Source organism: Homalodisca vitripennis, chromosome 7, assembly GCF_021130785.1.
Source record: "Homalodisca vitripennis isolate AUS2020 chromosome 7, UT_GWSS_2.1, whole genome shotgun sequence".
Taxonomy (NCBI): Eukaryota; Metazoa; Arthropoda; class Insecta; order Hemiptera; family Cicadellidae; genus Homalodisca; species Homalodisca vitripennis.
Window position 1 is genome coordinate 37,416,867 of NC_060213.1, and position 23,184 is coordinate 37,440,050.

Here is a 23,184-nt window from a genome sequence, read left to right on the forward strand (position 1 = left end):
TAGCGATGTTAAGACGATGACTTTCATGGGTATTTACCAATGTTGGATTATAAACAAATAACTTAAAATATTTTAATTCTTTAGTTCTTGTCTGGATATTCAAATGTATGTTTAATATCTGTCAAAAGCAAATGTTCACATAGTCGTATAAGAGGAAAATATGAGTTGATGATTAGCAAGAGACAGAGCAAACGGATGAGATATTTACCTCCTCTGCGATTGTCGGAAGGATGTGATGACAACACCGGCCTTGCTGGAGTTCTGTGGTGAGTCATGCTGGAAGCTGGTTCTCTGAGAGACACTCCCGCCTCCCTCTCCATCACCCACCAGAGAGCGCCTGGCACTGTAGCCGCTGTAGTAGTTCTGGGAACACAAGGTTTTAGTTGAGGTCATGTTTTAACACAATTCTTGTTGTAAAAAGAAAGAGATCTGTGTTAAAAAGAAAAACAATTGAAGATATATGATGCTAGTATGTAGCATGTCATTCAACATATTTCGAGTTCTTTAAACAGTTTCATTAACACTTTTACTGTGACACGAGTCATGTACTGACTATAGTGCAACCAGCGCAGGCAATGTTTAAAACTAAAATACATCTCTACATACGGAATATATTGTTAATAAGTAGGCTACACTGTGACACGAGTCATGTAAGAATGTTAAGTTCAGTTCCAGTTCATCTTCCACTTAGTGCAGTGCCAAGATGAAGTAGTGTTCTCATTGTCTCATCTTGATGACATTTGTTTGTAGGCCAGGTGTCTTTGATGTCAAAATGATATTGAGAGTTTGTTTTAAGCTTCTTCGTCGCTGACTGTTTTCGATCTCTTCTTATGGATGTCGATTCCAGATTACAGGAGTCAAATCTGTCACAGACGCTGTACTAAGTGGAAGGTGAACTGGAGTTGAACTTAACATTCTTATTGAATAAACCCTTCCCACCATTGCTCTACGTTATGAGTCATATACCGACCTTTGGACATCCAGGATAGTAGCAGGCTGCGTCTACCAGTGTCAATGGGTTAAACTTGTTTTATGTTTATTTATGTGTATAACACCTTTTTATCACGATTGGTAGCTAACATTTGTATTGAAACAAGATGATATGGTTTTGTGCTATGATATATGTGCATTGCATAACCTTACAACATAACTAACAGAACGGCCGAACTGACTGAACACACATGTACCTTCACTTCATGACTTTTCAGAATGTCCACCTTATGTGCATGTTGCGTAAGCTTATAATCAAACCCCTTTGAGACTTTAGGTTATAGTTCTAACTTGAAATGTTGGAACCACTCACTATCCCTAATATAAAACATATGTAGAAAAATCAAAAATATGGATAAAACCCAAAAATACCTGTCAACAGGCACATAGTAAGACTTTATCTGAGGTGAAATTCATTGATAATAGCATTGCATTGATAATAGCCTAGCCATACTTGGCACATTGACGGTCTGCTCGGAAATCAGTTGGCTCGACCACAATTTGTCCAAGAATTTTGTAAACCCAGGCGCTAAACTCCTCGAGGTGATGAGAGCCAATTCTCCACAATTGCAAGACTAATGGTTACTTGGAGGAGTTATGTATATCCATACTTCTGGCATGCAGACTGATTTTTGTCATACTTCCAAGCTGCATGACCTGCCTGCCGACCATCAGTCATGCTCGTGAATGCCTATATTGATGAATTGGTTGTCAGGAACTATATCCTGGCCCTTGATTTTGATAAAATGAGCCGGAAGTACAAGATACAGCATGCATTTAATGACAAGAGGCTTCTGAACTGATTCAAGATCACCTCTTTTTGATGTTTGTCACAGAAATAGCCACAGTTTTATCCAGTCATGTACTGTGAGAAAAACTGTTACAGGTGTTTTTTAAATTGTCAAAGCCACTTTTAAATAGCTACCAGACTAAAAAAAGAGAATTTCAGACACATCAGATGTTGCTGTAGATGAACTGGGTACAAATCCAAGTTGAATTGATAACATTTACATTCAAATATTGAAAGAATCAAAGCTTAATACACAATTCATAAGAAAAAATTAATTTAGCGTTTTAATAATTTTGTAGTTATGGTATGAACACTCTCTTTTGAATACTTGCCTTATAAGTGTGAAATGAAATGAAACGTGTGTATATTTAAATGAATCACCTGCATTACAATTGATGCTGAGCGTGAAGACGAAGCACTATAAACCTGCGGTGGATGAATCTCTCCATCATCAGGCCAGTCGGACCGGTCTTCCGAAAGACCCACCGAGCTACTCTTGCGCTGTGTGCTTTCTATACTGTATCTCTTTCGCCCTTGTCGGCTGTAATGATCCATTCTTTATTTAGAAATTGCTATTGACATAATTAAGAATTTGTTTCTTTTACATTGTTAATGTTAAAACTATTTGTCCCTTACTATAGTCTAGAAGTAGTGACATTATTGAAAGGAATGAAAAATAATGGTTTTCAAGTTTTATTGAACTGCAGAAAAGGGATAGCAGTTTACCATAGAATTAACATAGCCATATAAACTACGTGAAAATCAATTAATTTACCTCTACATCTTCATTTCTATATTTAAATTAAGAAACCAATGTTCATGAGCAACCATTCTAATTCTATTAGGCATAATGTTATTTATAGAAAACTTGTAAACTAATTCAGGTATATTGCGTAATTTTCATAATAGCAAGTGTGGGTAATTTTAACCTCTTGTGATTGTATTATTATTGGAAATTGTAATAAAAGCAAATTACCTTAAAATCACTGGGCTCATGTTCATTATCACAAATTTGTAAGACCAAAATAAAATCGTACTCACCTTTCAGCCTCTTTTGGAACAGCCTCTTGACCTGGAGGTGTCTTGGATGGTGAGGTCACCTTGGACGGGGAAGTGCGGGAGGGGGAGGTGGTCTTGGAGGGAGACGTGACCACAGTCTCGGTACTGGGAGGGGAGCTAACTTTTTGCTGGTGTGTTTGGGTACAATCCTGACCGCTGGAGTCAGAGCCCGAGGAAGCCACCAGAGTAGTTGTCGAAAGGTTGCTGGGAGACGAGGGGGCGCTGATCACAGTCTGGTCTGTAATGCAATTCAAGACAACTTAGCTCTTAAGTGCTGTATTTTAAAATCTTTTCCAGATCAAAAATTAGAAATTTTGTGTATTATAATTCCAGTGTAAATCAAGAGGTACAACGAATTAGGTCATATTTGAATTCTACTGAAATCAAAGACAACTATTCAGTAATTTAAGAAATGCCATGTTATCTGCTACATCAACCACTGTCAGGTTTGCCCTCTGTCACACAATCACAATAAGTTGTATGGTATTTTATTCCTTACGGGTTGCCTCACCTGTCAGAGTCTCGGAACTAGAGCTGCCAGCCATGGTGTTAGGTATTGTCAGCATGTTGGTGTCCACCTCCTCCACTCTGATGCTGACCTTACGTCTTGGACTCATCACAACTGGGCTGTCGCGAACAATCACTGGCATTGTCAATTGCTCCTCCTCAACTACATAAACACAAAACGTATTTACTAAACTAACTGACACGACTGTGTTAGTAAATGTCTCAACTGAAACACAACATTGCTATGGTATAACTATTATATACACAAACTACAACTGCAGCTAGAGACTGATAATGGGACAGAGAACTGCAGTAACAAAATAATAGTGGTGGATGTCAAGGACGTAGCCAGCAATGAGGTCCAAGGGGTCTAGACCACCCCCAAATTTTCAATTTCTTAAATTATTATTTTAGCAAATGATTATTATTATAGAAATAATTCAATGTTACTGACATGTACTGCTGAAAGATCGTTCTCAACATTGAAATGGGTCAAGAACATTTTAAGGAAAAAATTGAGGAATGAGTGATTGACTGCACTTGCCTTAATTAATACAGGAATATATCAGTCATCTTGAACCCCCCTAAAATTTTTTCCTGGCTACGTTCTTGGTGCCATAGACTACTGATATTTCCACGTTATCTGAAGTCAGATCTAGATTAAGTAGTTAATCATAGTCAGACTGCTATATTCCATAGTATGTATAATGTACCACAAAAATAGTGTCACTTCAATAAAACTAGTTTTAATCTAAATTTAAAAAAATGTGTTTAAAAATAGTAAATCAACCTACTCAAGTGTACTGTAGTATATAATACAATAACTTACATATTGCTCACCAACTGCTAACTATTAATTTAAAATTAATTAACCGAATTAATTCTTTATGTTTTCTTAGTACAAAAAGCTTATAAATTGCTATCCTAATCCTATAAGCACCTTTGCGCTACTTCCGAAGTGGCAGGATATTCTGGATGGGTAAGGTTGAGCGTAGGGGCTACCTCCTATTGAGATCCACGAGGAAGAATTTAGGGCACTAATCTCAAGTCATGTCTCCTCGAAAGAAGGGGAGGTCAGCTCTGAACCATCCTCTCCAGTCAAAGCAGGCAGGAGATGGCACACCCTTGTTGAGGGTAGCAAGAACCTCTGATACTTATAAAACGAACCCCCCCACCAACTCCAACAGTCATCTCCCGTAGCAGACTTGACCTATCGAATTACCCTTGCACCCCAGAATCTCTACATTTGCGCTTAGTGATGTGTTACTCCTGGATATCCATAAGGTTGCCCAGATTTAAGTGACACAACGGTTTTTGCTATGTCCAGTGGTAGGTTCAACTGAAAGGTATAAACCAACCAGAAGTAATCCCTGTTGGATTAAACCGAATTAATTAGCATTAATATAAAAAATCCTGAAAGAACACAGAGTTGACTTGATAACCCCCAAACTTTATTTTTAATTTGAACAGATTTGTTTCCATTAAAATTGTTTGGTTAATGATATAAATATCTCAGACCTCTATCTATTTCTTATAAAATTAGAGATTGTGTTGATCAATATTTCTGTTAAAATGAGTATTGTGTGTATGAGTGTTTATACCACTTTGAAGTAATGGATAAAATAATTGTTTTACATGTTTAATTGATTCAAAAATATGTGAGCAAAATATATAGTTAGAAAAGTGCGTTTGAATATCATTTGTATTTCATATTTGTTTTATGATCTCAGTTTTTAAATATGTGTGAATTTAATTAAAGATTTCTTCAGTCAACATTTCTTAATCCTACTTAATTATGAAAGTTTATACATATTTTATATCTGCTGCTGCTCGATAAACTTCTATCTCTGCCTCTCTTACTATATGTCTTAAAACGGATTTAATATTATTTTTTTTTAAACTTTCTAAATCTTTTTAAAGTATTAATATTACTTGAATCATTAAAATCAAGTTTTGAAAGTTGTATGGGTTGAGCATTATCATCTGATATTTGAGTTAGATATCTGTTGTATATAATTTTGTACCATCCATATAACATTTTACACAATAGTAATACAATATGATTTGACAAATTCAGTTATAAATAGTTATATTTTTGAAATATAACGGTATGGTTTTTATTTCATAATATCACAACTTATAATTTCAGTCGCAATACTTACAATGTTCATTTTAAATTCTGTTAATAAAATAGATTTCCTAATAATTGTAAAAATATTGTCTTTTTAACTAGATTCAAAGAGGACTGTACCACTGTTTTTATATTTAAGTGAGAATTTCATTATTCTATTTACTATTTAGTTCTATGATTCAATTACATTGGTGGCACTCTTTATATACACTTCGCATCCAATTAATTATTGTTTGAAGCTACGCATTATTATTTCATGGAAGCAATCTGGTGACTGGATATTCAAAATATGAATTCACCATTCATTTGCATACCATTGAATTCATTGACAGTATTATATGCTAGTACTTCTACTGGCATAATTTGCTTCAATGGTAACAAAATTAAACCATCGTCCGATAGAACAGAAGTTAGCCAGCTGCCATTCATGGAATCTTTGCCATAATTTTGTTAGGATATTATTGTTTAATTGGGTTATATTTGAAGTGGCAGCAGTTTGGCGTAAAGTTTGTAATATTAACTCTAGACACATACTTAAAATGTTGGCACAAGTTTTTAGAATCGGCCTATATTCTTAAATTCCAGATTCAAGATCTTTATTAGTCATTAAGCACAATAAAAAAGTGCAATAGACATTGTCAGACATAATTAAATCATTAATTAAATAACAGAGAACCTTCAAAGTTATCTAATAAAGGTTTTGAGTGTTAAGAAAATATTGTTCTACAAAACCCATTCGAGTGCCCATCGCCATTCCTTTAATTTGGAGATAATTCTAATCCATGAATTTGAAGTTTATCATCGTTAAAATGAAATGAATGAGTGAGGTTAGAAAGTTTGTTGAAGGTTTAGAATACTAATCCTTCAACAAATAATATATTAGGCCTTGTGTCAAGACAATGTCTGGCAGTTTCCAGACCACCTTGAAGTGGAATGTTTGTGTAAAGCAATTCTACATCTATTGTTACAAGAATCGTCTCATCAGGAAGTGGCTGGTGAACATCCTTGAGTCTTGATACAAAGTGTTCGGTGTCTTTGATGTAGGATGGTAGATTTCTCACCAGGGGTTGGAGGTTGTCATCTACCAATGCTGAGATTCGATCAGTAGGGGAATTGATACTTGCAGTGATAGGCCTGCCAGGAGGCGGTCCTGATGATTTGTGAGTATTTGGTAAATGGTAGAAAAATGGCGTCTTTGGTGCTTTTGGGACAAGAAGATTTAGCACATCCTCAGAAAGATCCTCATTATCAGTCTCTTGAGTAAGGTAGTCAAGGATTTCTTGGTTAAATTTGGATATTAATTCTTCATCAATTCATTTGTATGTACAACTATCCTTAGCTGTCTTTCTGCTTCTTTTACATAATCAACCCTATTTAAAATTACAATAACATTGCCTTTGTCCGAAGGCAAAATCATAATTTTATAATTATTTTGAAGTGACCTTGATTGCTTTTCGTTCAGCTTGAGAGATGTTTTTGGATTTAGGAAGACTGTCAGGTAGATCTCAATTTGAAATATTTGCCAAAATTAAACTTATGAATTGTTCAACAGGGTGTTCTAATGGAAGTGGTGGAGGTTGCCATCCTGAACGGTTTTTGAATTTTAGTAAACATTGAGGAATTGAATTTGATTATCACAATGAATTTGACTGAAATAATATTTTATTGTTATGTTTCTTGTGAATCATAGCATCTTCTTCAAGCATCAGTTACAAAGTTAATGAGACTAAATTTGTGTGGGGTAGGAAAAAATGTTAGGCCTTTTTTAATACAATACTTTCTGTATCGAATGGTTTGTATTTTGATACATTTTCAGCGTTTATCAGAGAGTCGCCAGGTTTATGATAAGTTTGATTTAATTTCAAAGAATTCTTATACTGTTTTTTGTGTGTGTTTTTTCACTTTGAAACATGCTTTGAGATGAAATTTCATTAATTTGAGGTATCATGACAAATTTTTTGTTCTGATTTAAATGTGTGAGGCCATTATGTAGCACCGACAGTTTACGGAGAAGTTTTTAAGATTTTGACGTGACAACGTCTTAAATTAGGTTGCGGCTCGGAGTCACTCATGAAAAAGTGTAACGCCCGGTAAAACGTTACCGGCGGTCGGGGGCGTAACGACGATGCCCGTCCAGTGGGTCCGCCGCACGGGATCCGCACGGGATAAAGCAGATAACTATGTTTATTCGTGAAAATGTGGAGTGCTTAGATTCGTCATTTACAACAACTACAACAATAAAGGTAAATAATTGTACACTGATATTTCATTATCGTAAACTATGATTGATTGATTAATTGTTAGATTGACACAAAAGTTGAGAAACTGAGTTTATAGGTTATGTCATACTATTGACAAATGTTGATAGTGTTAAGTAAATTATTAGTTTAAATCACTCTGCAATCAATCGTAATTCAGTCGATTGAGAAGAAACAGCGCGTATTGCTAGTCAAACATTTAAAATAACAAATTATAACCTCTAACCTGTCATAACAATGCGACCAAACAAACGAACTAAACCGACCAATCACCACGCGCGGAGTTAGAATTTAACTGTGTTTAGCAAGAATTTCAAATTCCAATTTTAGTAAATGTTTTATTCAACTTTACCATTTACAATAACAAATTTTAATTAATTTCAAATTATGTACAATGTTTTAGTAAACAAAATATATTTCTATAGTTAAAATTTGTGCAATTCTTATTTTCATTCAATTCCTTGTTCCTATTGTGCAATTTAATAATATTCATATCAATAAATATTCTACCGAGAAAAAGACGTTGTCACGTAAAATCTTTGCCCGTAAAACCGACTTTACAGGCAACCATAATTTTTTTTTTACTCATAAAGCTTTTAGTACTAAGTAGGATTTCATCATAAACCTTAATAAGGTTTGTGTTGTTTTTGACATAAGAAAGTGAAATGAAAATCTTGCACGGATGTTCTCCATGCTCTTGTGCCAAAATCATATAAGAATTCAATACTAGTCGTGTAAGTTGTAGGTTAACGTATCTAAAATTTTTCATGAGTTGAGGTGAATTCTTCATTGTTTAAATTATGAGATATGCTGTTCAGAGTGTATTGTGAAGGTGAAGGTTCGTTATCAGTAGGTTTGTTAAATCCTTAAGGTCTTGAAGTGTGTTGTCTAGTTGCTCAAATATTCATTCTGAGTAGTTTAAAAGATAACTACAATTATTACCAGTACAATATCGTGTTTGATTAAAACTTTTCAAGTACACAAATATCACTGTATAAAAATAAACAAACAAATGATGAAACACCTAATAACAAACTTTCTAACATGTAAATAAAAGTTTTGATAGTCAGACAAATTTGGATTAGTTGTTAATTTTCAAATAAAATACAATTTTGAATTTTGGTACATTTACTAGATAAGAACCTAAGAATTCAAGTAGAAAACAATAATGTAATGAATGTTAAGTCCCTATGGTTGTTTTGATTTTAATATAAGTTGATGTGCCAATTCAGAATTCCTTAGATTCAAATAATTTTGAGAGATATTTTCACAAGGTTTAATTTTGCTTATAGCTTTGAATTTATAGCAATCCTCAAAGCCTTTGTTATGGTGAATAGCATGTAAGGGTGATGGCTTTTTTAATCTTTGTGGTTTATTGAAAAAACGGTGACCGGTCGGTCATTCTTACCCACAGAGAATTTGAGGTTTGCCAAATGAAGTCCTTGGGACACAACCTACAGGTTAGCTGGTAAATTGCATTATTGGAAGTACAGCTATTGGTTAATTTTTTTTAGTGACTACTTTTAAATTGATCGGTCTTATACATGATTTTGCAAATCATACAATGTGGTTTATTACATGGTTAAAAGCCAAAAGATAAATTTTGAGCATTTTTTCCAACTTAATTTTGGGCCTTACAAGCATATACTTCAAATTTTGAGGCCTTTTGAATACTATTCTAGGTGACCTGGATAATAATTTGTCTGTTAAGAGTGAGTTTATAAAGATTTTGTAGCCAATTTTCATAACTTTTGAATTTGTGCAAACCAGGATAAAATGTTGTTATAAATTTAGGGTTATTTTGGAAATGGTTTACAAAATTTGTAACTTTCTAGGTTTGTATGAACTGCTGGTTTTTTAGGGTACTCCTGTTAGTAAGAGCGTTGGTAAGTTTGCTTTTATAAATTTTGAAATCTGAAATGTTTGTACATAAGGATTTGGTTCTAATGGAAAGTCTTTTAGGTATGGACTTTGTGATATGATTTGGATGGCAGCTACTGTAATGTAGATAATTTATTTTGTTAGTACCTACCCTTAACATGTATTTTCGTTTTTAAAATATGATTTTCTAAAAAAAAAAACATCAACATCCAAAAAGGTTATGATTTTATGATTATCATTTCAATTAAAATCTTCATGAAATTCTGTCATAAGATTAGTTACTATGAACAGATTTCTATGGAATTACTTTAAAAAATCCATAATTTATAATTCAAGTCAGCTTAAGTTTCAAAATACGTAAACGGGATAAGCCACTCACTATTGCGAAAGCTGCAACGCCTCACCCCCTTAGGGTACATGGCCTGGGAGTCATAACTGTGGCTTCTATCTCTGCAGTCTGACATCTCGGAACCGTAACCTGTGAAAGAGGACAAAAAATACACAATTAGGCTACCAGTGTCCAAACTTGTTAAAAGTTATTATGATAGTGTATGTTGCATTTGACGTTCTGGAAGTGTTGTTGGTTTGTTTAAATTTATCTCACCAAACCAAATTTAAATTTTCTTATTACACTAAAAATGAAAAATGTCACAGGCTAAACCACATAAAAGCTTTGAAATATATAAACATGTACAGAACCGCAAATAAAACAGCTTTTTGAATAAAAACAAAATTTTTAGAAATTCAGTCTTATTCAAAACATCCAAAACCATTGAAGATTTGAATAACTAGACAATATGGCAATATGTTAACAAGGAATCCCCTAGAAAAAATACAAAGAACAAACCACCTCCTCTTTCCCAGCCCACAAACACCAACACAAACTTCTCCTAGTAGTGTAGCACCAACACACTCACGCAGGGGCGTCTATAAGAGGGGGCTTAGAGGGCTCAAGCCTCTCCACCAAAATTTTGAAAGATAAGCATTAAAATAAAAGTACCTAGTTTATTTTAAGCTAGAACACATTTCTGAGGTCTAAAAACTCAACAATATCCCAGGGAAAGATTCCTGAGGCCCGGTTTTTGGAGGGTATTTTATAACTCCTAAACCACCTAGATTGCCAGCCCCCCTAAAATAATGTTCTATATACGCCACTGTCTTCACATTATTGAACACCAACACAACCTAAAAATCTCTGTACACGAACCGCACTTGTGTTGTAATCACACTACAAGTAAATAATCACAACTCTGTCTCAAACAAATAGTCTAATATAATATAGTATGTAATGTAACATAATAATATTATCAGTGACAATCAATGAATATAATATGAATATTCTGCAACAATAGTAAAACACCTTATGGAAAAATTCAACAACAGTTTATGAACTTCAATGGCAAAATAAACTATCACACCAAGATAAAAATAGCTAATGAATCTACTAGTTATCTTCCCTTAATCTATATATATATACAGGGGTGATTCATGAAGTTCTCCCCCCACTTCTACAGCACATTGTACTAGTAAAAATAATGAAAAAATGTTATATAAACATAGGTCCGAAAACGCTTCGTTAGCGAGTTACAGCTAGCGAAAGATTTCGCCTGAATTCCTGGGTAAAGAGTAAAATAAAGCCATACTGAACTTTTTGGAAAGGTTAATTAAGTAAGAAATATCGTGGATTCTTATGTATTTTTACCTGATAAAGCTAATAAAATAGGTTTCAGAACTGTACCTGTAGTAGTTTTTGAGGGATTCAGGGTTAAATGCAAAAAATTGGGGCACGAAACAATGTTTTTTTTTAAGTTTTGATGTACAATAACTTTGTTAAATTGGTAATAAATACATAAAATCAACAAACATTAATTGAAGAGAATTTAATTCTGAGAAAAATTGATGTAATCAAAGTCTAAAATAAAACAGAAATAAGTACCAAAAAATCGATTTTATTCAGTATAATACATTACTATCTGTAAATAAATTACCGTACGGTATTTAGTTAAAATAAAACAAAAACAAAATGTTTGTTCCTTAATGATGAGATAAATTGAGAAAACAAGATTAACTGTTTAAATAAATTTGTTTGTAAATAAAAATATCATGTTTTATTACGTTGTATTTTTTTTTATAAAAATTTACATGAAATGTTCGAAAATAAATGAAGCAAACATTTTCCCATTATTGTTTTACTAATCATCGAAATGCAGTTTTTTTGTTTTATTAATTTCTAAGTTGGTAACGCACGAATAACAGCTGATCAACAATGGTATTCTGTACTGTTACGTTAGAACTGTGTATTAGTGGTGTTTTGCAAGCTACAGCAGGAGATCGGGCTCTGTGAATCGTGTTATTAAATGCAATTTTTCTTTGAGTTATAATTCGATTGTTTTATTCAGCGAAAAAATGCCTTACTTATTTACATACGGAATACGCTGATATGGTTTTTATTTTGGGTTACTGTAATGGTAATGCTAGAGCTGCTGTAGAAGATTATGCACTACGTTACCCTAATAGGAGGATTCCAGATACCAAAACAATTTCAGGAACTTTTCGTACTCTTCGGGAAACAGGATCACTACCAAGTACTAGAACCAATTATGAACGAGCTGTCCAACTTGATGATGATATTGTTATTAATGCTGTTCATCGCAGTCCCAGGTGTAAATACTACGACGTATTTCTTAGGAGGATAGGAGTTTCGCAGTCAACGGTGTGGAGGTCACTTAATCGAAACAAATTTTATCCGTTTCATAAACAAAAGGTTCAACATCTACAGCTAGGGGATGGTCCGCTTCGCTTGGAGTTTTGCAACTTTTTGAATATTAATAATCAACTCTACAAGCGTATTTTGTTTACGGATGAGGCACAATTCACTCGGGATGGTGTCAAATAACTTGCACAATGAACACTCATGGGCAGAAGAAAATCCACATGAGGTAGTGGAACAGAACTTTCAACACCGATTTAACGTCAATGTCTGGTGTGGCCTTTTTGCACAATCGGCTGATTGGACCTTTCATATTACCTGGACGCCTAAATGCTGAGTTCTATTTGCATTTCCTTCAAGAAGAGTTGCCGCAGCTGTTAGAGAATGTTCCTTTACATCTCAGACAAAATTTGTACTTCCAGCATGACGGAGCACCTCCCCACTTTTCACGTGCCGTTTCTGCTTACTTAAATCATCAATTTCCTGGACACTGGATTGGTCGTGGAGGGCCTCACCCTTGGCCACCAAGATCACCAGATCTATCTCCATTGGATTATTGCATCTGGGATGGATGAAAGACATTGTATACAAGACAAAAGTGAATTGCCCGTATTATGGATTCGGCTGTGCAGATACAGGGAAGTCCTGAAAAATTAAGAAACGCAACAAAAGCAATACACAAACGTGCTGCAAAATGTATTGATAATGATGGCCTCATTTTTCGAACATCTATTATAAAAAGGTGCGTACGGTTGGCCCAACCTGATTAAATTTTGCTTAAAACTAGTAATGTATTATACTGAATAAAATAGATTTTTTTGGTACTTATTTCTGTTTTATTTTAGACTTTGATTATATCAATTTTCTCAGAATTAAATTCTCTACAATTAATGTTTGTTAATTTTATGTATTTATTACCAATTTAACAAAGTTATTGTACATCAAACTTAAAAAAACATTGTTTCGTGCCCCAATTTTTTGCATTTAACCCTGAATCCCTCAAAAACTCCTACAGGTTACAGTTCTGAAACCTATTTTATTAGCTTTATCAGGTTTAAAAATACATAAGAATCCACGATATTTCTTACTTAATTAACCTTTCCAAAAGTTCAGTATGGCTTTATTTTACTCTTTACCCAGGAATTCAGGCGAAATCTTTCGCTAGCTGTAACTCGCTAACGAAGCGCTTTCGGACCTATGTTTATATAACATTTTTTTCATTATTTTTACTAGTACAATGTGCTGTAGAAGTGGGGGGAGAACTTCATGAATCACCCTGTAAATATATATATATATATATATATATATATATATATAAATGAATGTTTGTGTGTTTTTTTTTTATGGAATCGCAAAATATTAGACAGACCATTATGAAAATTTGTATGTATACGTATTTTTCCACGGAGAAGGTTTATAAGCTATGCCCATTGATGTAACTCACCACCAAGTGGCGCTGCAAAAGATAAAAGGTTTCAAAGCGCCTGCACACTATAAACTGCAATTACGAGACAGTTACGTATATTACATAGCCAAACACTATTTGAAGGTGCTAAGTTATTATGTATATTTGTCTTTAAGATACATTTCTGATTGAACTTGAAGTTTGAGTGTTAGACCACTTTATAATAAAGTACATGTACGTGCACAATGGCTATAAACATAAACATATTTTCTTGATCGTGGCAACAAGGCAAACTCTACATCGGCGTTGTAAATATAATTCAATTAAACCAGAAGTTCACATACACGGGCAAAGCTTACGAAAAGCGTGCAAAGCCGCAGGAAACAGCTAGTATTTTATAAATAGAAATGCATTTGTGATGAGGACATCATAAAGTTACATAAAAATGTACTTTATTCATTATCATCTAATGTAATATGGGATTTTTCTGAATAATCCACCCTCTTTTACAACGTACTTGCACTATTGAAGCTTCCCCAGAAAGGTTAATTTACTCACAAAATGCCTTCATTATATAGGAATTCAGTGTAAATTCCAGCCTTTTATCCTTCATTGTGTTTCAAGAAACAAGAAGTGGTACTACAGCAGTGTTATTGTACCACAGGATACACAATCAAAAATAAGTCTCGAAATCAATAACGTTATATTATAATTTGCTCCAGCACTAAAGTGTTACAATTTTTATTGTGTTGTAAATTTAACATTTGACTAGATATCCCAGGTTACAACAACCGGCAGAAGCTATACTGGTATACTGAGTACAGCAAGAACCAATGTGTCACTTACATCCGGGCAACCCAATGGTGCATCGCTAACCGAACATTTTAAGATATTGGGGTAAAAAGGGCTGCTCGATAGGTCTACTTTATTGTGAAGGATGACTGTTGGAGTGTGAATCCCTCAATAATCCCTTATGTTAAAGGGTTTTATAAGCCTAAACATAAGGGAGTTTTCTTCCCCTATCCGTTGACTGGACAAGGCTGGAGCAGAACTGGCCTTTCCTTCTTCCAAAGTGACATGACTGAGATAATATCCATTATACCTCCTCATGCAATCTCGACAGGAGGCAGCCCCAACCCCCAACCTTACCAAATCCTGAGTATCCTGTCACTCTGGAAGCAGCACAACGATCCTAAAAGTACAACTAAGCAAGAGCATAGCCAGGAAAAAATGTTGGGGGCAGGGTTAAGAGCACTGATATTTTTTTGTAGTGGACAGAAAGTAAGGCAAGTGCAGTCAACCGCTCATTCCTCATTTTGTTCCTTAAAAAGTTCTTAGGACCCATTTCAATGTTGAGAAAGAGCTTTTAGCAGTACACACGTCAGTAATACTGAATTATTTAAATAATAGTAATTGTTTGCTTAAAAAGTAATTGAGAAAAGTTAAAATTTGGGGGGCCTGAACTCCTTGGATCCCCTCTCTGGCTATTTCCTTGCAACTTAAATAGAATGAGAAGTTTTCCATCTTCTTGTCTTAAGTGAAAAGGATACAATTAGACACATTTTTGGTAAATTCCTAAAATTGAAAAATATTGAAGTCCCTCATTGACCCCTTATTATCTATTTTTTACTTTTTTACTAAAAAAAAGTCAGTTACATCAACAAATTTGTCCAAGTCTGTTATGATTCTATCCATCCCTTCTTTGTTGTTCAATTTGTGATTGTCAATAGTTGTTTCGCATTCAGCTACATGATTGTATTTAATTATAAATATATGTTGTTAGTATCGGTACAGTATTGTCTAGTGGCTAATATAATATGCTATCAACTATCTTATTTCTGTTTTAATGTTACTTGGATAGCTCTTCTTTACAACCAAAGGCAGGCAAGACAAACACTTAAGGATAATTTGCCGTTGTCATATTTCTGTTACATTTTAGGGCTACAGTTATAAAATTATAAATCTACAATATTATGTTAACCATTTTGAATAATTTATTTTATCAGTTAACACAAGACGATCACATAACTTAACACACAAATAATTTCTTTGGGACAGTTTCTATATGGAGTCACATGAAGCTTACCAGAGACAGAACTAGCTCCACTGGTTCGTCTTGGGGAGAAACTGCTCCGTCTTCTTTCCGGATCAAACAGCTGGAGGGTTGAAGTCAATTCGTCCCTAAAGCAGAGTTTTACAGTGTTATAATCAGTATGAAGATAATAATAATACTGGGTCATAAATGCATCTCAACCAATTACATATAAATATTTTTTTATTAATTAAGTGTAATAAATAGCAACATAATATGGCACAAACTTTACTTTCTTCTGTTTCCACACTTCCAGAATGTTAAAATACGTCTAGGTTAGGTTCTCATGGTTTCTGTCTACACACTCCAGAATGTTAAAATAAGTCTAGGTTAGGTTCTCATGGTTTCTGTTTCCACACTTTCAGAATGTTAAAATAAGTCTAGGTTAGGTTCTCATGGTTTCTGTTTACACACTTTCAGAATGTTATAAAATTAGTCTAGGTTCCACACTTTCAGAATATTACAGGAAGTCGTCTAAGTTGGATTCTCATGGTTTTTGTTGGGATTTCATGATTCCAATTTAACTTTAAAATCTAACAACCATAACATAAGTAAGTTCATTAAATAATTTGTGGTACAGATACATTTCTTTAGTTTGTATTGCTCTAAACCTTCATCATCAATAGGTGGTACCTAAAATAAAAGGAAAAAAGGTTCTCTTCTTGCTTGAAAAGGAATTAATTCAGATAATCCATATATTTAAGTATTTTAATCATGATCCTTCCTTTCTACCTTATAGCTTAGCATTGAAAAGATAAAACTGTTATTTTACTTTTTGTTTAGTTTTCTTGTGAAAAAGTATTTCATTCTGTTTTTGTAAGAATCTTAACCCTTTCCGAGCCAATGACTTTACTAGACGTCATGCCTAAACTAGCGCTAAAAGCCAACGACGTCCACTGACGCAAAATCAATTTTTTTTTTATATACATTATTTAACAGCATTTCTGGGTTACAAAATTAGTAAAAACTGTTAAACAAGGTTTATTTAAACAAGGGACAACCGTTTGTGTCTATTTTTAAGGTCACGGCTCTTGTGCTAGCGACAAAATAGTGGGCGGCGCCGGATGTTCATAATCTCCCGCAGAGCCAACGACGTCTACTTACGCGCGCTCAGTCTGCCTGTAGCCTTCCGTGAGGTAGATGTTTATTCGCCTTTCCATTTTCGATCCACGTATTTATCTTTTCAATTTTGATGTTAATCAATATTTTTACTCAATGTACAGTGTAGTTAATGTATTATTATCGTGATGTAGGGTTTTATTGTGCGCAAGACGTGCGCATCGAAGCCTGCCTTGCATTCTGACGTGTATTTTGAGCTGTACCACACACAACAAACCTACACCTAAGGATCACATATATGTAGCTCATTTTCAATAAGTATCATTTTTAAGTTTTCACATGTTATAATATTGTAAAATGTAGTGTGTTCTTTATTTTATACTTGAAAAATTGAAATTTTTTGTAGTTTTATTGCTTTTATTTAATTTGTATATATATATACATTTTTACTATATTCTTTATATTTTCTCTAAATAAAAATTACTATATGCTTGGTTTTTGTATAATATTACAATAATTGTGTTCAACTATTGTTAATATTATATATGAACACATAGAATGTAAAATTTAAATTTTTTCAGTGAAATTATGGTTTTACCATTTTTTGCTATAAAGAGTGCAATAAAGAGTGAAAAAAATATTTTGTTGTTTTTCTTACCTCTTATGTTATAAGAATTAAAAAAAAAAAATTGGTTTTGGTATGTGGGAATTTTTTTTATTTTTAAGGTGTATGGCTCTTAGGAGAAGTTTTGGTTATTTATTTGTGGCTCGCTAAGGGTTAAAAGGTAATATAAAGAAGAATATGTTTTATTTAAAACTTAACACTAAAAACAAACTTGTACTTCAGCAATAGAATAGTTTTAATTGTCATAATATTTATTTGTAGGACATTTTGTAATATAAATAAAACTTAACAACTGTTTAAATGTTAAACATTAAAAGTACTATCTATTATGTTTAAAACTATATTTTTTAATGTATGAAAACAATACATATATGATTCATATTAAATGTTATGTGTTTCAGTCATTAGCAAAAACCTCCAATACAATAAATATAACGTGCGAGCAATGAAATGATTCTAGACCACAAGTAATGTCAGATTAAGATCAATTTTATTTAAGTTATGGAGGTATGGAGGTTTACATGAGATTACTACAAATTACCTTTTTTAAGATAACTACATTAAATCACCAATTTGAAACCAATTATTCAACTTTTTATTAGATTTCAGAATCAGTTAATGAGCAGGCATTACAATAATTCTAACTTTTGTTAGTTTAGAATTTTTTGTTTTCGCCTGCAGACTGAAAAGAAGAAAACAAAGCCTACTCTACTTAATATTGGGATATTTTAAATCTTGTTTTGAATCTACTTGAATCTCGTGCATAGATAAACTTTCAAAAATAAATTACATTGCACAATCAAAATCCTTTACAAAGGCAACAAACGTTTTAAACTAAAATCAAGACTTTAATTGATGTACAAGGGAGATTGGATAGAAAGAAGGGAAGATTACATTTACCAAACTGTAAGGTTAGGCTTTTGATTTTTAATAAGTTATATAAAAACTAGGCTTGAACATATCAGTGGAATATTCAGGCTATTAAACTTTTTCTCACCCACATAAAAGTAATAAATTGACAAACAAATATACAAAATATGCTTACATAAAAGAACCAGGAGGGAAGGTCTGTGATTCAGGCGGATCTGCATTATAAAAGACTTTCTTCAGAGCTTCCAGAACCGTGACGCTGTCCGTGAACACGCGGTAGGTGAGTAGAAACGTGTTCAGGAAGTCTATTGATAAAAAACGCAAGTCTGTCAAGCGTTCGAGAAGGCGTTCAGGCGTTGCGTATCTGATCTGGGGAACCTGAAGACAGAATATGAACTATAAACCTTGAAACATGTTTATTTATTACAAGTAGATTGCAAACACAGATAAATCTCTTTAAAATAAAAACACCGTACACATGTATGACAAAAATGTTTAAAAATTTAATAACAAATGATAATAAACAAAATCTTTAATGGATCTAAAAATTGTAATCGATCTAATATGCATGTGTAATGTAGAAAGTGATAATATTACAGTGCAGCTTGGGGACTGGGGCCACCTCTACACCGTACAACATTGTTTATCTGGATTAATTGGGACATGAAGTGATCTAGATGAACAAAAATCAGGATAATCTGGAAATTCAGTAAAAAACTTAATATATAACAGATAATAAGAAATGTATTTGTTACAAAGCAGTAGAAGAGAGCCAGTTTATTATTTCATTTTACAAAGATTTAATTATAGGGAAAAGAAATCAAATAAAAATTAAAAAATGTTTACTGTTATATAAAAAAATCGTCTATTTCTTTTAACTTTGTTACAGTGCTTCTAATATGGATGGTCACACACCAAATTTTCAAGGCTGACATATCATATTAATGCGCTGTGGTATCAGAATGGTATCGTGACATGGTCATTGTACCGATGCTATTATGAATCTCAAGCCAATCATTTACATTCTAAATATTTATAATTATCAACCTCTCATAGGCCTCAAACAACATTGTTAATTTTTTACAATATTGTACACATTATTCTAAATGCAAAACAGATGTTTTGCAAAGTTTACAAAGTTTATCTACTCTTAAAAATGTTGGAATCTCTTCCTTCTGATAATCAGAAGCGGATAAGTCGGCAATCCATATAAATGAGATCGGATAAACAAAGTTGTACTGTACTATTCACACTACCTATACCCAACTCAATAATGACGTTAAAGTTAGTTTTATATTAAAGTTTCTTATTTGTTACAAAAAGAAATTCAATATTCCGTAGTGTGTACTGAACACTTTCTTTCTTTTCCTAATTTTGCGTTATGCATCATAAAATGAGATTTAGCTGACCCCATGTTAGCAGATGTAAACATAGCAAACTAACATCAGTATTTTAAACTGCAAATACAGCTAATAATAAGCCATAGTTTTAGAAATCTAAGTAAAATGAATGCCCAGATAATCAATTAAAATACTTGTCAACTTTGTAGACACTCGATAATAATAGAACAGATGGTGAAATAGTCCAGACAGAACAGCTCTGAAAACAGATAGTAATGGGAATTTCCTGACAAAGGAAAACCAATAATACAATACAAAATAATGTGAACAAGCACAAATGTGATTACAAAAGTATCATAATGATATCTAGATATACATTAACATACCAATCACACTTTATATGTAGAAAATTGCTGTTTGAGGATATCCTGATTATAACGTGCATGATGAAGCATGCTATCTGTGTACACCAGTGTACTATGTCTATTTTTATGTACAAAAACACGTCTTTTTACAAAAACATGTCTTCTTACAAAAACATGTCTTCTTACAAAAACACGTCTTCTTACAAAAACAATGTGTCCTGTAGACGATGGGTAGACTACATCATTGTACTACACACTTAAGCCAAAGTGTTCTCTTAACACTTTGGGTGTACACTGCATACTGTGTGGGTTACACCAATGTAACCTGCACATATTACAACATGCAATTTAGGTAAATCAATATAGCTGCATCTACGCTTACAATTTCCTAAGAAGACAAAAGTGTTTTAGAAAAACAAGTACAATTTACAATCAGAACTTTTTTTACGTCAGACAAATTGTTTCAAACGAAAACTGGACGTCATGGAACAAACAAAACTGACCTTGCATGAGTTGAGTGTTCGACTGAAGCGTATGTCAACATCGTCTTTGAACAGTTTGGGGTCATTTTTGATGGACTGTGGCATCGTGACAGAAGAAGTGTCAGACATACTGCTGTGTAACAAGTCATTGAAGTGAACGTTGTCCATACACTGTCAACATAATAAATAATAACATTAATTTTTTAGTACAAAAAAAGTATATTAAATAAAAGGAATGATATTTTTTAAGTGAATTAATGAAAGAAGTGGTTTTATTTCTATTATAAAGTATAACATGTTAAATAAATGTAAACAATTTGTATTACTGTACATTTGTGTCAAGTAGATTAAATTAAAATACGTTTTTATAGAGGGCCATTTTTCAATGCCAATGGCATTTGTTCTACTCACTATACTAAACATTCTTAGAGGGAAATGGTACAATCCCAGTGCTTGATTTAAGGTGAATTTAAAGGCATTCTGGTACATCTCTCTGAAAAAATAAACATCTTTGGTTTGCTCAAGAAATTTTTTTCTTGTACCTCAGATATACATAAAAAACATAATTTTGAGATCTCACTTAAAACAATTTTTCTTGGAGGGCCCCTAAAACCCCCTATCCTAGAAAACCCCAGAAATTTACTGTTCTGCCACCTCTTGTTCTAGAAATCAAGCCTGTCCAAACCCATTTGAAACATTTTTGTTAACCTCTCCAGTAACTGAGAGATAAGACTGTGGCGAGAATGGTTATATTTGTATATCATTATCTTCTAGAGATCTTTAAACTGCATGCAACATTAATGTTGCTTATATTTCACAAAACTCTTGGTTCCTTTAATAATAGCGAAATGTATTAAAAAATTAGTTGTTTGGGATTCATGATTAAAGCATAGTTTCACTCTGATAAATTTAACTAAATAAAATTCATTATGCCAGTCCAACATTTATTAACAACTGATACAAATTCAAATATAAAAAACCTCCAACTTTAATATTTGAATATATGAACATATTTGAAATATCCTTTATGGATGTTTACTGTTGTTCCTTAAAGTATATTTAATTGGGTACAAAAAATTACTCAACCTTTTTTTAAAAAAATAGGATTGAAAAACTAAAAATATAAATTTGAAAGCTTTAAAAAAGTTTTAAACAAAAATTGCATTATATTTTTTGAAAAGAAAATTTGTACACTCTTTTGTATGAGTAAAACACTATTAGAATCCATGCCCCCCCCCCCCCCCACCCCCCCCCCCCCCCACCCCCCCCCCCCCCCACCCCCCCCCCCCCCCACCCCCCCCCCCCCCCACCCCCCCCCCCCCCCACCCCCAGGGCAGACAGCGCAACATCTACCGTCATTTGGAGGCTCACATCACTGACCGACCGGCCAACATGGAGCTCGTTCTTGTCACTCTGCCGCTTCGACACGACCTGGGACCTGATCATCCCATACACGATGAGACCCGTGCTCGTAAATGCTTACATTGAGGAGCTGGCTGCTCGACATAACATCCGAGTAGTAGATTTCAATAAAATTGGGCGGAGGCATTTTACGAAGCACGGTCAACATCTCTCAATGCGGGGGCAAGCGGATACTCGCGGGGATGATAGTGTCGAGCCTCGCACTCCTGAGACCCGCTCCTTCGAGACTCCGGGAGTCTGTGTCACCGCCGCGTATCCTCGCTGCTACAGCGCCCCCCGCTCTTCTTACCACCGTCCCGAAGCTGGCGCCTGCTGCTGCTGACGGGGGGTCGACTGTTACCACTCAGCAGTCACCAAGGACATCAAAATGTCACTACTTACGCCGAAGCACTCAGGGGGATCACCTACGCCAGGCAGTGCTGATAAAAATGGACGCTCTCCTGAATCAAAAAACATGGACAATCTTGTCGGTGGGAAGCCGGACTAGGGGTGACTTCGGATCCAGTTGCGAAGCATACAAAAACTCTAAATCATCTTCAAAAACCCAAAAAAATTCAAAATTCAAAATTCTCAACAGAAATAATTAAATTGGTTCACCAGAATGCCCAAATCGCAACAAACAAAATTGATGAATTGGCAGTCATGTGCGAAGAACTTAAACCTGATGTTTTTATAGTATCTGAGCACGGTTTCATAGTCGACACGATTCATCTTTTCAAAATTCCAAATTTTATATTGGCAAAATACTTCTGTCGAAACTATTTCAAAGGGGGCGGTGTGGCAATTTTTGTAAAAAATTTGTCAAAATTCGAACCTTTCAAAATCAACAACATGTCTGAGATGAATTTTGAGGCTGAAGGCATCGAAATCGTGTCAGATTGTTTGGGGAAAATAGCCGTCATTGGGTTATACAGATCACCCAATGGATGCAGCAATTCTTTTTTTGAAAAATTTGAACAACTTCTCAATAACCTTTTTTCAAACTCAGTGAAGTTCCTAATAATGGGAGACTTCAACATTAATGTAATGGATCCCACTGACCCCCTCACCCAGCGGCTTCGTGATGTTCTAGTTTCTTTCAATCTAAAATTGGTCCGTGAATTCCACCGACACGAGTGACCGCTACAACGAGTACTGCCATCGACAATGTTGTCACCAACATTCCTGACCTGACAGTCTCTGTTTTGAACACTGCAAT

General features: G+C 34.0%; 1 protein-coding gene across 1 annotated transcript; it reads right to left on the reverse strand.

The window, feature by feature from the left end:
* Positions 1-61: 61 nt before the first annotated feature.
* LOC124365799 (ras-specific guanine nucleotide-releasing factor 1-like) lies at positions 62-20,743 on the reverse strand. Its single transcript, XM_046821820.1, has 8 exons — positions 20,586-20,743; positions 18,553-18,755; positions 15,818-15,912; positions 9,996-10,094; positions 3,351-3,509; positions 2,822-3,077; positions 2,162-2,321; positions 62-363 (listed from the first exon to the last, which is right to left on the reverse strand). Exons 1-8 carry the CDS (start codon positions 20,730-20,732, stop codon positions 205-207), a joined length of 1,278 nt encoding a protein of 425 aa, XP_046677776.1. The 5' UTR covers positions 20,733-20,743; the 3' UTR covers positions 62-204.
* Positions 20,744-23,184: the final 2,441 nt, after the last annotated feature.